Source organism: Suncus etruscus, chromosome 3 (assembly GCF_024139225.1).
Source record: "Suncus etruscus isolate mSunEtr1 chromosome 3, mSunEtr1.pri.cur, whole genome shotgun sequence".
In the NCBI taxonomy this organism is placed as follows: Eukaryota; Metazoa; Chordata; class Mammalia; order Eulipotyphla; family Soricidae; genus Suncus; species Suncus etruscus.
The window spans coordinates 84564002-84580026 of record NC_064850.1 but is presented as its reverse complement, the minus strand read 5'-3'; the positions used below and the strand labels follow the sequence as shown (position 1 = coordinate 84580026).

The following is a 16025-nucleotide window of genomic DNA, read 5'->3' as shown; positions in this document are numbered from 1 at the left end:
CAAGCTCCACTTCCACCTCTGCAATTCAAAATGCAGGGCCAGAGAAGTACAGAGGATAGAGCACTTGTCTTTCAAACAGCCAACGCGGGTTTGATCTCCCAACACTCAGTACCTGAGGAGTGATCCCTGAGTGTAGATCCCTTAGCTCAGAGCCAGAATTAAGCCCCAAGCAGAGAGCCAGGAGTAAGCCCTGAGCACAGTCAGTGTGACAACCCCCCCCCCAAAAAAGAAACCCAACAACAACAAATATCTGAATAAATCTATTGGCAGTATATCTGGTGATTCAACTAATTGTTAGCAGAGGTTAGTTGAAACTATGATGGTACAAGCTGAGGGCTGAAATAATCTGGGCATTATTTACTTAATCAACTCATATGTAATTTCTTTATTTTTTCAGTTATCTCATCCTTCAAAATTTATGTAACAGAATAGTCATTTCTCTTAATAATCTTATTATTTTCTTAGAGGATGATATAATATTCTGTTATCACAGTACAGTTCTGATGTATTAAGATTTAACTTTTGTAAAGAAATAAAATAAAACACTCATTTATCTCCATCTTTCTCTTTAAAGGGTATATTGGAGTGAAAGAGTAGGGAATTCTTAGGTGGGGAAAAATGTTCAAAATCTATTAGTTAGAATTTTAATGTTTTTATCAATTTTGTGTGTCCATTCTATACATATCTAACTATGTAGGGTCAGAGCAATAGCATAATGAGTAGGGAACTTGTCTGTAATTGATCTGAGTTCTATCCCCACAGCCCATATGATCACCCGGTCCACCAGGAGTAATCCCTGAGCACAGATACAGTAATAAACTCTGCACAAAGCAGTTGTGGAGGAAAATTAAAAAAAAAAAAAAACACCAATATCCAATCATGCCTATTCACACTTAGTATAATGTCCTCACCTCACACTTACAAATGCCAGGGTCAGAGAGATTATACAGAGAAATTGCCTTGCACGAAGCAGACTCAGATTTGATTCCCAGCATCCTGTATGGTGCCCTGAGGCCACTAAATGTGATTCAAATGTGTGTAGAACCAGGAATATACTCTTGAGCATTGGTGGGAAAGGACCCCAAAACAAACATCATCACCATCACATCATCTTTATCATCAATATATAAATATCCTTACCATTAATGTTATTTGTAATTGGTATGCTTGTCAATGATAGTTTCAGATTTTGTTTGGTTTTGCGGCCACAACTAGCAGTATTCAAGGGACCAGTTAGAGGCAAGGATCAAACCCTGGGCTCACATAAACAGTGCATGACCTTAGCCTTTTGAGCTCACTGCCTTATTTCTCTCTTTTATAAACTTTTTATTTAGACACTATGGTTTACAGGATGTTCATAATACAGCTATTTCTGGCATTAAATATTCCAACACAGGGGCCGGGCGGTGGCGCTGGAGGTAAGGTGCCTGCCTTGCCTGCGCTAGCCTAGGACGGACCGCGGTTCGATCCCCCGGTGTCCCATATGGTCCCCCAAGAAGCCAGGAGCAACTTCTGAGCGCATAGCCAGGAGTAACCCTTGAGCGGCACAGGGTGTGGCCCAAAAACCAAAAAAAAAAAAAAAAAAAATATTCCAACACAAATCCCACCACCAATGTAACATTCCCTCCATCCTGACCATCAGATTCCCCAAATCCACAAAACCTGCCTTTTAGCAAATACAAATTTACTTAGTATTTTGTATATTGCTACTGGGAAATTTGAATTAAAATTATGTAGGTGTTGAACAGCCCCTTAAATGACCAAGCAGTCTACAAATTTGAAGATCTGTAGAGCTGAACAAATGAGTTTATATCCTTACATCAGTGATTTTTAGGGGTCCTAGTAAAGGCCCAGTGAGATCAGCTGGCTAGGTGAGTCTCTCAAGAATTACATGGGTCTATTCCTATGATGATTTCAACTAAATATGTGCTCAATTTAGTTTCTCTTTCTAAGTGAACACTCAAATTCTTTTATCATGATCAATTTTGAAATTGCCATATACTCAATAGTTATAAATATTTTTTAACTTTTAGGGAAATAGGTGAGCAAATAAATTCAAGGTGAATAAGAGAAGAAATAACTTAGAAAAATAGATTCCTCTATATTAATAATAACAAACATAAGTGAAATTGGCCTTATCCTTTAGTGAATTTATTTTTTGAAGAAGCCCAGAGCAATATTGACATTATCACATTTTATTAATATAATTCTTATTTTTTGTTTCAGAGCATGGAAAGTAAATTTTTGAATTTGCCTTTATAATTTTACTTTCACTTAAGATAGAATTGATTGCTAGTTATTGTGCTTCTATAAGGAAGGAAGCCTACAAAACATATGTCAACTTGACTTTAACTATTAACCTTCTAAATTATAAACACTAACTTGTTGAAATCATACATTATTTTTTATTTTATATCCATCTATTTAGTTATTCTATTGATTTATTCTTTATTCTACTTTTTATTGAACACCATGATTACAAAGCTCTTTATGATTCAGCTTCTGTCATTCACCAGTGCACCACAATTTACCAGTGCTAATTTCCCTCCACCAATGTCCCCAGTTCCTCTTCTACCCTCTCCTGCCCTCTGCTGCTGACCTCATGTCAGACATTTTGCTTTTCTCTCTCTCTCTCTCTCTTCTCTCTCTGTCTTTCTCTCATCTCTCTCTCGTATTCTCACTATTGTTAATGAAGGGGTATATACCATTCATATCACTTTATCCCCTTTTAACATCCCATTTTTGTCCAGAGTGGTCAAAAACTATCATTCTTCTATCTTCTATATCTTCTTTATATCTTTATATCTTTAACTCTTCTTTATCCTAACTGTACTGCTCCATTATTTCTGAGAAGCATCCTACAATGAATTGATCCTCTGGCCCTCATCTTTATTGATTCTGAATATTATTAACATACTATATCCCACATACTTACATCCCACAAATGAGTGAAATTATTCTATGTTTATCTCTCTCACACTGACTCTTTTCAATCATCATAATAATTTTCATATGCATTCAAGTATAAGCAAATTTTATTTCATTTTTCCTAAACACTGCATAATATTCCATTGTTTAGATGTAAAGCAATTTTTAGTGACTTATCTGCTCTTGGGCCCTTGGGTTGTTTCCAGATTCTGGATATTTTATATAATACTGCAACAAACATAGGAATGCAGAGGGCTTTTCTGCATGATGTTTTTGGGTTTCTAGGGTATATCCCAAAAAAGTGCTATTGCTAGATCATATAGGAGCTCAACTTCTAGTTTTTTGAAGAATATCCATATTGTTTACCAAAAAGGATGGACCAATCTGCATTCCCAGCAGAAGCATTCTTCTCCCCGCATCCACACCAGCAGTGATTGTTCTTGTTCTTTGTGATATATGCCAGTATCTGTTGTGTGAGATGATATCCCATTGTGATTTTTATTTACATCTCCCTGATGATTAGTGATTTGGTGCATTTTTTCATGTGTCCTTTTGCCATCTGTATTTCTTTGGATGAAGAGATTAGATTAGATCAATCAAATTAAATTGATTAATTAAAAATCTAATTAGATTAGTTTTTTTCTTGTTAACTTCTATTGATGCTTTGTATATCTTAAATATTAATCTCTTATCTGATGGGTATTGGGTGAATAGTTTCTCCCATTCCATGGGAGAAAACCCATTCCCATGGGTAGTCTTTGTATCCTAGTCACTGTTTCCTTTAAGATAAAAAAGCTTCTCAGTTTAATGGAGTCCCATTTGTTTATCTTTGCTTCCAATTTCTTGAACAGTGATGCTTCATCCTTAAAGATACGTTAGTTTCAATGTCATGGAGTGTTCTGCCCACATTTTTCTCTAGTACCTTATGGTTTTGGGTCTAATATCAAGGTCTTTAATCTATTTTCATTAAACACCTTCATCATGGTGTTAAACAGACTGTCTGAGTTCACATTTTTACATGTAGTTGATCAGTTTTCCCAGAAGGATTTGTTGAAGACATTCCTTGCTTCACTTTGTATTTCTTGTCTCTCTATCAAAGATTAACTGGTTGTATACCTGGGAGTCTATCTCAGAATATTCAAGTCTATTCTATTGATCTGAGGATCTGTCTTTGTTCCAAGACTATGCTGCTTTAATAACTATTGCTTTATAGTAAAATTTAAAGTTGGGGAAAGTGTTGCCTCCCATCTTCTTTTTGCTAAAAATTAATTGAGTTCTTCATGGATTATATTGCTACATATGAATTTTAGGAGCATTTGATGGACATTTTTGAAAAATGTCATGAGTCTTCTCATAAGGAGTACATTAAATCCATACAACGCTTTGGGGAGTATTGCTATTTTTTTTGTTTGTTTTGGGGCCACACCCAATGATGCTCAGGGGTTACTCCTGGTTATGCACTCAGAGACTGCTCCTGGCTTGAGGGACCATATGGGATGCCAGGGGATCGAACTGTGGTCTGTCCTAAGTTAGAATATGCAAGGCAAACAACCTACTGCTCTGACCTCCAGTATTGCTACTTGAATTATTTTAATCCTCCCAATCCATAAAAAGAATATACGTTTCCATTTCTTCATGTCCTCTTTTATTTTTTGAAGCATTGTTTTGCAGTTTTCTTTGTATAGGTCCTTCACTTCCTTTGTTTGTTTTTGAAATATTTTTTGTGACTTTCTTTTTTTTTAATTTTGTATTAATATCTTAATTTAAACACCTTGATTACAAATATGATTATAGTTGGGTTTCAGTCATGTAAAGAACACCCCCCCCTTCACCAGTGCAACATTCCCATCACCAATGTTCTAAATCTCCCTCATCCCTTCCCCATCCTCGCCTGTACTCTAGACAGGCTTTCTACTTCCCTCATTCATTCACATTGTTATGATAGTTCCTAATGTAGTTATTTCTCTAACTGCACTCATCACTCTTTTTGGTGAGCTTCATGTCATGAGCTGGACTTTCCAGCCCTCCTCTCTTTTGTCTCTGAGAATTATTGCAAAAAAAAGTCTTTTATTTTTCTTAAAGTCTATAGATGAGTGAAACTATTCTGCGTCTATCTCTCTTCCTCTGACTTATTTCACTCATCACAATAGATTTCATGTACAACCATGTATAGGAAAATTTCACGACTTCATCTCTCCTGACAGCTGCATAATATTCCATTGTGTATATGTACCACAGTTTCTTTAGCCATTCGTCTGTTGAAGGGCATCTTGGTTGTTTCCAGAGTCTTGCTATGGTAAATAGTGCTGCAATGACTATAGGTTGAGAAAGGGATTTTTGTATTGTATTTTTGTGTTCCTAGGGTATATCCCTAGGAGAGGTATAGCTGGATCATATGGGAGCTCAATTTCCAATTTTTGGAGGAATCTCCATATCACTTTCCATGAAGGTTGGAACAGCAGTGAATAAGAGTTCCTTTCTCAGGGCCAGTGAGATAGCACGGAGGCAAGGCATTTTGCATGCAGAAGGACGGTTGTTTGAATTCTGAGCATAGAACTTGGAGTAACACCTAGGCACCCAAAAACCAAAAAAAAAAAAAAAAGAGTTCCTTTCTCTCCACATCCCCGCCATCACTGCTTGTTCTCATTCTTTGTGATGTGTGCCAATCTCTGTGGTGTAAGGTGGTAGGTACCTCATAGTTATTTTGATTTGCATCTCTCTGATGATTAGTGATGTGGAGCATATTTTAATGTGCCTTTTGGCCATTTGTATTTCTTTTTTGTCAAATTGCCTGTTCATTTCTTCTCCCCATTTGTTGATGAGATTAGATTTTTTTTTCTTGTAAAGTTCTGTCAGTGCCTTGTATATTTTGGATATTAGCCCCTTATCTGAAGAGTATTCCCACCACCAATGTCCCAAATCTCCCTCCATCCCACCCCATCCCCACCTGTACTCTAAACAGGCTTTCCAGTTCCCTCATTCATTCACATGATTATGGTAGTTCTTAGCCAGTAGTTTAGACTCAAACTACTCTGAGTAATAAACTTTGTGTTCTTGAACTTATTAACTTCTTGTAGAACAGACAAGGATGGGAAAACCCATTTTATTGTGCAGTAAGGAATACCAATAAATTTATATCTGTGACGTCTTTAGAAGAGAATGACATTCAGAAAATACTTGGTAATAAAAACAAATGTATCTATTTAATTTTCAAAATATATTAACATTTCCCTTAACATCATGGGTGGGTTATAAAAAACTGCAACATGAAGTGAAAGATGTCCAACAAAATCAGTTCTTAAATAACTTTCACCCATCAATATCCTAAATTAGCAACATTGCATAAAGTGGCATTAGCAGCCTAGCATCACGCTCACTCTCTGTTTTTAGAGAGCAGGGAGATCTATTGAAAATAAAAAGAAACATCATAGGCAGTGCTTTCATGAGTGTGTAAGCTGGAGCCTATTTTATGCCTTTCCCTCAGCAGCTGGGGACCAGATTCTGCAACTTAGAACTGAACTCTTTCATTCTCATACTTCATCTTACATTTCACAAATAGTTTATGTCCTTCCATTTCATAACAGGTGCCAAATTTTTTTTTACTCTCTAGCTCCAGACTTCTTGTCTCTGCTTTTCCCAGCTGGAGCTGGTGTTCCCTTTCCTCATCTCTCAAGTAGGCCAAGACAGAAATAATTTCAAGATAGGAAATATTTCTTTCCACCATCTGGTTGGGCTTAGCATTAATCTAGTCTCTTAGACCTAAAACCTATTGCTTGGTTACAGGTGTTAAAGACCATGTAAGATACTCCCCCAAGTTTCATCCACTCCTGCCCTAAAACTGCCAGAGGAGTGTGGGACCTAGTCTCTTCTTCAGTGCTTGCTCTGCTTTTCTGCCCACAAATTCTCTCTCTCCCACCATTTTTAGCCTCAAGTCTAGATCAGAGTTTCCCAAAATTATTTGGCCTACTGTCAGAAAAATAAATAGAATTACTCAGCATCCCCATGGAATTCTCCCTACTTTAAGCAAACAAACAGAAAAAGTAGAATGCACCTTCTAATTGCACTTGAGGCTTCTATCACTGTTGGGGATCCATGCCCATTGATCCAGATTACCCATTGGTACTCCCCTGAAGCAGAATCAACCACTTGGAAAAACACTGATTAAGGTATAAGGATAAATTCTCTTTTAAAATCATAAATATTGTAGGAAGCAGTCCAAGCAATGGTCAGGAGACCCAGTGTCCCTACTGACAATTTTCAGCCAAGGAGGCCTGAGTTCAATGCAAGATCCAGAGAATGAGACGCTGGTTGGGCCCTGCAGTGCTGGGGATTGCTAAACCACCTGGGCAGAGTTTAGCAATCCCCAGAATGCTGATGCCCAGGGATGACTATGGAACTATATGGTACCAGAAGTCAAACTCAGGTTGTGCGCATGCTAGACATGTGTCTTAATTGAGTTACTATCTCCCAGGCACCAGGCCTTTCAATAGCTAAGAGTTGATTCCATGCACTTGAAATCCTGCCATCATGCCCAACCAAATACCAGTGCTTTGCAACATGCAGACCCAACTTCCTCTCTAAGCTGGGACTACCTTGTGCCCAAGCCAGTAACTGGGAAGGTCCTGACACTTATTCATCAGAGGATATTTAACAATGCCTAATTCCCAGCAAAAATATAATCTTTTATCTAAATCTTTTATCTGATTAGAAAACAGTCTCACCCGATTTATATCCTATGCTGAAGCTCAAAAATATCTCCAGGCTGACCAGTAGTCCAGCTTCTTATCTAATTAGTTATTAGTCTAATTTTAAGTTGAGTGCTAAAATGCAACTCTTTTATTCACCAAGCCAGCATGGAATTGTCTGATCGAATTTTACTGGGCCATGGGCTAAAGTTAAATTATCATGCAAGTTTTGTAGCCTAAAAATCAAATCTCAGATGAGAAGCTTAGGTGCCTTTTAGGTCTCTAAAAACTGCTACTGGCTTCATCTCCAGTGTGAATTATTCTAGAGAACAGAGGAAAAGATGGGAAACTCCTAAATATTCTCAGATTAAAGTACCTGAATAAATGATATTCAAAGCCTCTCAGTTCTAAAAAGTTCGAATGTTAGAATAATAGATTTTACGCTAAGTGCTTTTTCTGGTATCCTAATCAAAAAGACTTTAATATTAATGTTTATTATTACTAGTTTTATTATTACTGTCATTACTATTATTTCCTGTTTAGGGACTTTCAATTGCTTCTGGTTCCCCAAATATGCTTCAAATATGTTCTCAACACTCCCAATTGCCATTGCCACTTGATCCAGGTCTCTGAAGCAACCCTGGGCACTAGTTTCCCGACCTTGTCCTTTCCAGATGACTAGGTTATTCTTTTCAGGCCCAAACAGGCTCTCTGGCCCCCTCTACAGGAATTACATAATATCTAATGACAAGCTGCATTCAGGTGAAAAAGATTTGTGTTTTGAATCGTGCTTTTGAAAATATCTCTTTATCATATTTTCTCAGCATCTTAAATAAATCCATGTTTGGATATGTAGAAAACTTCTTACATTTTTAGGGAAAGAACTTAATTGCATCCACATAAAAACCACTTCTGTGTAAGTCAGTTAATCACTGTGGAGAGAAGTGATCCTGATTACTTCCATATTGATCCCTTCATTTCATCCTACACACTTAATAAATGGTTCTCCTGTGGCAGCCCAGTACTCAGTCATGAGATATAATCTGGATTTTATAGATTAATCATTCAATTTGTGCATAGCTTTCAATAGTGAATGCCAACCCATTTTTCTCTGAGCTAGGTATCTTTACACTTAAATTTTTCTTTTTCTTTTTTTTACTATCAGGGTTACTAAACTTAGGGACCATCATAAGATTTCCTGTGGTCCCACATCTCATGAGGCAATAAGAAAGGATCCTTATTTCTATAGTATGTTCTTTTTTTATTTTCCTCTAATTTTTGGTTTTTGGGCCACACACAGTAATGCTTAGGGATTACTACTGGCTATGCGTTCAGAAATTGCTCCTGACTTGGGTGACCATATGGGCTGCTGGGGGATAGAACCGAGGTCCATCCTAGGTTAGTGCATGCAAGTCAAGTGCCCTACCGCTGCACCATTGCTCTGGTCCCAATACCATGTCTTTTTATCAGAGACTTTTACTTCACTTTACTGTCTTAAATCAGGCAGATTAGAATGGGGGTTAATTCATCAGACTCGGGCTCTGAGTATTCTTTCCCTTTCCTTTCTTCTTATCTGGTTCATCAAGATATTCTTCTGGCACCGTTACAGGGACACAGCGTCTAAGATATAATCACTTTCCAGTTACAGAGGAACATTTTCTTTTCATTCTTTTGACTGTGTGTGTTTATAAAACTCAAATAGTCACACATTTTTAAAAAGTATTCTCAAAAATCCATTTTTGTATCATTTAAAACTTTGAAAGAATTTGCAAGAATACTACAAGTAATTAATTCCATATACTTTTTATTCATATCTATAAATTGTTAGAATTTACCACCCTTAGAGCCATGTGCTCTGCCTCAGAGCCACATTCCCAGTTCCTGCTGCTCTTTTTTTTAATCAATTAAATACATATTATAGGTAAATACATAGTTCAAGAAGTTTACCACTGATTGGTCAGAGAGATGGAACAGGAAGTAAGGCAGTTGCCAGCTTGAGGCAGATTGTGGTTCAATACAGGCAACACGTACTGTCGCATGAGCATAGCCAGAGGTCACTCAAGAGCCTGAGCATTGCTTAGTGAGAAAGAAAGAAAGAAAGAAAGAAAGAAAGAAAGAAAGAAAGAAAGAAGAAGGAAGGAAGGAAGGAAGGAAGGAAGGAAGGAAGGAAGGAAGGAAGGAAGAAGGAAGGAAGGAAGGAAGGAAGGAAGGAAGGAGAAGGAAGGAAGGAAGAGAAGGAAAGAGAGAGAAAAAAAAAGAAGAAAGAAAGAAAGAAAGAAAGAAAGAAAGAAAGAAAGAAAGAAAGAAAGAAAGAAAGAAAGAGAGAAAGAAAGAAAGAAAGAGAGAGAAAGAGAGAAAGAGAGAGAGAAAGAGAGAGAGAAAGAAAGAGAGAGAAAGAGAGAGAAAGAGAGAAAGAAAGAGAGAGAAAGAGAGATAGAGAAAGAAAGACAGAAAGAAAGAGAGAAAGAAGAAAGAAAGAAAGAAAGAAAGAGAAAGAAAGAAAGAAAGAAAGAAAGAAGAAAGAAAGAAAGAAAGAAAAAAGAAAGACAGACAGAAAGAAAGAAAGAAAGAAAGAAAGAAAGAAAGAAAGAAAGAAAGAAAGAAAGAAAGAAAGAAAAAGAAAGAAAGAAAGAAAGAAAAAAGAAAGAAAAAAGAAAGAAAGAAAAAGAAAGAAAGAAAGAAAGAAAGAAAGAAAGAAAGAAAGAAAGAAAGAAAGAAAGAAAGAAAGAAAGAAAGAAAGAAAGAAGAAAGAAAGAGCATCAATGATACATTATTATCAATTAACGATATAGTCCTTCTACCAAGTTTGAAAATTGCCCCAATTTACACTCTTATAACTATTTTCTGGACTAACATTGAATCTTGGGTTCCTTATAGCACTTGCTTGTCAGTTCCCTACTTCCCGTTTAATCTAGGCCAGTTCCTTGGCACCACTTGAATGTTTTTTTACTTTACAATAGACAAATAGAGAATACAGTGAGAATACTGTTGTCCTCAACAGTTCCATGGTTTATCAGATAACAGTGCCTGGAACTCAAATGTTTCTCTAGAGATGACTGCAATTATTCAAAAATAAGTGTCCTCTCTTTTAACCTTCATGGTTAAGACCAGGTTTGTGTCAGCATGCAGAACAAGATCAAACTTAACTACACTGCATATGCCCTGGACTGCACCAACTACATTCCCTCAGGTCAATTAAAACAATGAGGTCCATCATATTTCAGAAGAATAAAAAAAGGCCACCCATTCATCCCTGATAGTCCAGTCCAGACTAATAGCTCTGTGGCAGTCACAGAAAGGAGGGGGCATGATTCCTCTTCTATATAAACTACAAACAACCCAACACCATCCTCGACTCCCTTTGACAGAAAGAGCTCATCTCCTTCATTTAACTTTATAAATTTTCTAAATCCACCTAATTTGTTTTAAATCTATAAATCCTGAACAATGGCAACAAGCACCATACAACACCTCAATATCTTATAATGTTAACCAGTAGTACAACAGGAAATCTGATGGAGAAGTTACATAATAATCTACCCAATTTAGTGAGCCTAAACAATAGTACAGAAGATTCAACTGGCACCAAACTATAGAGCAATAAATCCTTAGACAATTATGTTAGTAATACCAGGGAAAGATATAATAATTATTTCAAATTTACCTGTTGATCATTCTAGTTTGTGTTGTAATAACCAATATGTAGTAAATCTGTTTGTGCCTGAATGGAGGTAGACTATGTTGGTCAGTGGATGACTGGAGATACTGGTGATGGAAAGGTCACACTGGTGGTGGGGTTGATGTTTGAACACTTACTACCTGAAACGACTTGGTAAATAACAATGAAATAATAAAAATTAGAAAAATAATTTTTTAAATAAGCAGAAAAAAATAATGTCACTACATGCTATGACCAAGTTACTTTTGGGAAAGACAGAAATCTTTCATGTCTCATTCCCTCCAGCAATCTGAGATAAGATTATTATTCTGATCAGGATAAATGATACCAAAACTCAGCAAAGGTCTGAATAATATCATTATGAGTAATTATGAGAATTGTCTGATTTTTTTCCCACAATGTTATCTATACTTAGTAGTAAGTTTCTTTTAAGAGACCAGCTTCTCCTTATAATATCAATTATTATATCAATAGTGGCTATGCTCCTGGCACAGAAATTGATCAATAAAAAATTATTTTTTGGAAAATGGTATTTTTAAAATATCAAAAGATGCATGAGATTTCCTTAAAATATATACTCTTTTCTTTCTCTTTAATTTTTTAAGAATAAGTATTGAATTATGAACAAATAAGTGAATAAATGCTTGCAGCCCTTACATTTTGAAGTCAGATACTTCTTTATTGTCATAAAGAATTAACTCCTCTTCTATTCCTTTAGAGGAGAAAGGAACAATTTTTCTGTCACGCTGAAGTGTTGGTTTGATGCTAACTAGTCAGTGAAAATTTTAAGGTGAAAAATTCACCTTAAGGTGAAAAATAAGGTAAATCTTCTTTGGGGGTAGAGACACATCCATCAGTTGGTCAGGATTCTGCACTCAGTGATTATCCCTGAATGCCTAGGGGAAGCCCTATGGGATTATTACTCAGGATTGGCTTCCAGCAAGGCAAATGCCCACTGTACTATCACTTCAACCCAGGCAAAAATCTTTTCTTGGGTTTGTCCAATTCCATGTGTACCGATTTATCAATAAATTTATATATTCTTGTGATATCTATGTGTTTAGTTCACTTTAATCTTGCTTATCCTTTGAACAGAACTGCCTTTCAGTGCCATGCAAGCAAGCTGCAATTTTGAGACTGATTTCTGCAACTTTCACCAAGATAAGGAAGGTTGGGGCTGGACCCGAGTAAAAGTAAGACCAAACATGTATCGCTCTGGAGACCACACTTCTGGCTTTGGTAAGTCAAGAGTCTATGTGGGAATGTCTCACTTTTCCTAAAAGTGGAATTCAAGTTATTGGGCTACCAAAAGTATTTGCCAGTTCATTAAAGAGGCAGCCCTTTGGAAATTCTCTTGCTCTATTCTTGAGATGAAGGAGCAATTTAAATGATTAGAGTCCAATAATCTGAAACACTTAGAATAGGCCAATCCATAAAAGTGGAAAGCAATTTAGAGGTTCTGAAAGGTTAGGAAAGAAGTAAGAAACTTTTCTAGAATTATATAGTGCTGGTGGTTGCACAGCATTTCAAGGGTACTAAATATCACCTAATTCTGTTATTAAAATAACACATTTAATGTTTTGTTCTTTTTCTATAGTAAAAATACATTGGTAGAAATAAAAGTTTCAATGGTTAGTGGAAAATTAGGCAGGCACTTACTAAATAATCCTATAAGAGACTTTTAGAAACCGGTTTGACTTCCGTTTGTAGAGCATTTCTTAGCCTGTTAATGTTGTGCCTGGGAAAGCCTGCTGTAGTCAAGACTGGTGGGAAAAGCAGATTATCAAGTAAGTAGTATTCTGCATCTTTATTCAACTGTTCTTTAGACATTGGACCCCAGGGTGAATTTGCTAAAGCTGATGAAGCATAAGTTTAAGGGGCCAACATGCTCTAACTCTGAGAAGGGCCTTGAAAGGGGTCCTGACAATTTTATATTGGTAATTTTGTACTTTTTTCTGAGATTTTGCCTAACTTATAAAAAATAAAAATATTAGAAGTTATTGGCTTTGGTCAGACTAACTGGTGGGATGGATAGAGCAGGTATTAATCTGAGCCTTTTTGGCCAATAGGCAATAGGCAAAAGAAACACTGAACAAATAGACTTACCAATGCATGTTGTGATAAGTGTTTTGAAAGAAATGAGATTGCCGAGAGAATATAGTGGGTAAGTCTTTTACCCATCCCACTAGAGATTTGATCCCTGGTTCCTCATAAAGCCCCCCAAACTTCATTAGGAGTGATTCCTGGCAGCAGAGTAAGCTCAGTAGTCCTGAGCACTGTGGAAAGTACTCCCCACCAAAAAAGAAAGAAAATTTTAGTCAAATGAATTTAGTAACTGGGTATAGTAAGGACCTGAGACACCCCTAAGAAAACCAGTGCCAGGTTCAAAGAGATAGTACAAAGGATAAGGCACTTGCCTTAAAGGCAGTCAACCCAGGTTTGATTCCCAGCATCACATACAAATTTCCAAGCACTGCCAGTAGTAATTCTTGAGTGCAGAGCCAGGATTCTATTATCAGCCTAGACTGTCTAGGCTATAAAATTTGTTTAATGTTTATCATGGGAAGGGTGGAATAAGTTGGAGGGAAGTTCTTCATTTTATTTTTCTGTTATATATATCAGGGAAGAATAGAGACTTAGCACTTGCTCTTTAAAAACAAGATTATAATAGGCTTTACCTAGACCTGGAAAACCCTTCCTACCTCTGTCTAAGGACTGTCAGTTTGTAATTAATTCATCTTCATTGGTCACTACAAAAGATGGAAATGCAATCTCCTGACTCGTATAACTCAATCTAAGTTAGTAAATTGGCCTAGACAACTAGGATATTTCATCCCTTTTTGCTTCAGGAAAAGTAGATGTCTGACTGAGAACTGGCATCTGCACACATGCAATTGGAAATCTATATGGGTATATGAGATTACTTAGAATTAAGGAAGGTTTATTTGCAGTAGCGCAGTATAGATGACAGTCTGGCTGTATATTTGTAATTGTTTGATTGGGGACACACTGAGTGCTTTGTCCTTTTTGCAGGATATTATTTGCTGGCCAATACAAAGTTTACATCTCAGTCGGACTACATTGGAAGACTATATGGCCCCTCCCTGCCTGGAAACTTACCATATTGCCTACGTTTTTATTATGCCATCTATGGGTTTTTAAAAATGAGTGATACCCTAGCAGTTTATATCTTTGAAGAAAACCATGTAGTTCAAGAGAAAATCTGGTCTGTGCTGGAGTCCCCCAGGGGTGTTTGGATTCAAACTGAAATCACCTTTAAGAAGCCCATGCCTACCAAGGTATAGTAGAACAAGTATGATCCTCCATTTCTTTTCAGTTGTTGCACTGTATTAGTGAGTTTCCATTTAATTATTTACAATTGGTCATGTGTGGTTCTTTTCTTTGTTCTAAATGGCAACCCTATGCCCACATCCTTTCCCCAGACATGCCAAATTATAACCTTCAGTCCTTCCCTTTAAGTTGTATTTGTCTCCGAATCATGGCCACTTAGGGAGTTTTCTTGTTTGTTTCTTAGAATCCCTGAAAAGAATCCAAAGACAGAGAATATACTATAGTCCAAGTTCAACAGCTAAACTTCAGTTTGATACAATAGTTCAGAGACACAAAAACACATAAGGGAATAACAGTGTTGTGAAAAGGTGAAATCAGTGATCCTGGTTCTGCATCAAGGCATTCAGGTCAATAACCTAAGAGTCCCACTGAACACTGGAAAGGAAGTTCAATTTTTTTTAAATAAAATAAAGCCAGCCCAGAGAGAGAATTTACATAAAAAACCCATCAGCAATTGATTTTGGTTGCAATGAGAACACAGAGATTTTTTTCTGCAAGAGGAATATGCAACAAATGATAGTATCTTTAACTTAAAAATTCATAAAATAAGGTGATTTTACAGATGTAATAAAGTATGTCCTCTACAACCAGATATAAAAATAGTAAGAAAAAAATTCATTTTGTTTTAGCCCTTCAGATATGAGGAAATATTATTAAATGCTTCCTTTGCATAAGAAAGAGACCCAAAGAAGAGAAGAAAAGTTCCTTTGTTCAAACAGATTATTCACACAATGGGAGCACAATTGAATATTGTTAAATGGGTATTGAATCAGTTGATCATGTTTAATATACCAGATCACACCAGGGAGTAATTCAGATATATGTTTTTAAAATATGTATTTACTGTGATTTTTTATAACAAACATACTACTAGAGATAAAATATCTAAGACAAATTTTAAAAGCAATAGTTAGAAATCTGCTTAGAGTTACAAATCTAGAAAGTTCCTGGAAAGTTTATAAATTGGTAATTACTTAATAATAAGATACCTTACATTGTGTGAGTGTATATGACATGGTAGTGGAAGTCAGAGGCTCCACAGCAAATAATTCTCTAGCCAGCTGAGAATCCTACAATTTTACCTCACTTCTGACAAATTTCTTGGGGTGTCAAATCCCACAGGGAAGAGCTCAAGTCTCACAAGTTTTCTACCTTTCCTTCTTCAGATGCCAATAGCAACTAGTACATGCCCTAGGTAACTTATAATTATCGTCAGCCTTGACTACAATCAGGTTTCTCTTCATAAGGTTTTATTCTTGTGCCTAAATGGCTTACAGAACTCATTAAAGTATTTTTCAAATGGCCCTTGTCATCATTTTAGCGTATGCTTGTTCCAAAGTCTCTTCTGGAATCTGCCTTCTCTCTTTATAGTAGTCTAAAAT

The 16025-nt window shown here is 36.4% G+C and overlaps 1 protein-coding gene across 1 annotated transcript in view; it reads left to right on the top strand.

The window, feature by feature from the left end:
• MAMDC2 (MAM domain containing 2) overlaps positions 1 to 16025 on the top strand; it is a 127327-nt gene that overhangs the window by 76094 nt on the left and 35208 nt on the right. The window contains exons 5-7 of the mRNA XM_049770816.1: positions 2227 to 2236; positions 12388 to 12531; positions 14326 to 14591. Of these exons, the coding sequence (XP_049626773.1) occupies positions 2227 to 2236; positions 12388 to 12531; positions 14326 to 14591 (420 nt within the window). The remainder of the gene's footprint in view (positions 1 to 2226; positions 2237 to 12387; positions 12532 to 14325; positions 14592 to 16025) is intronic.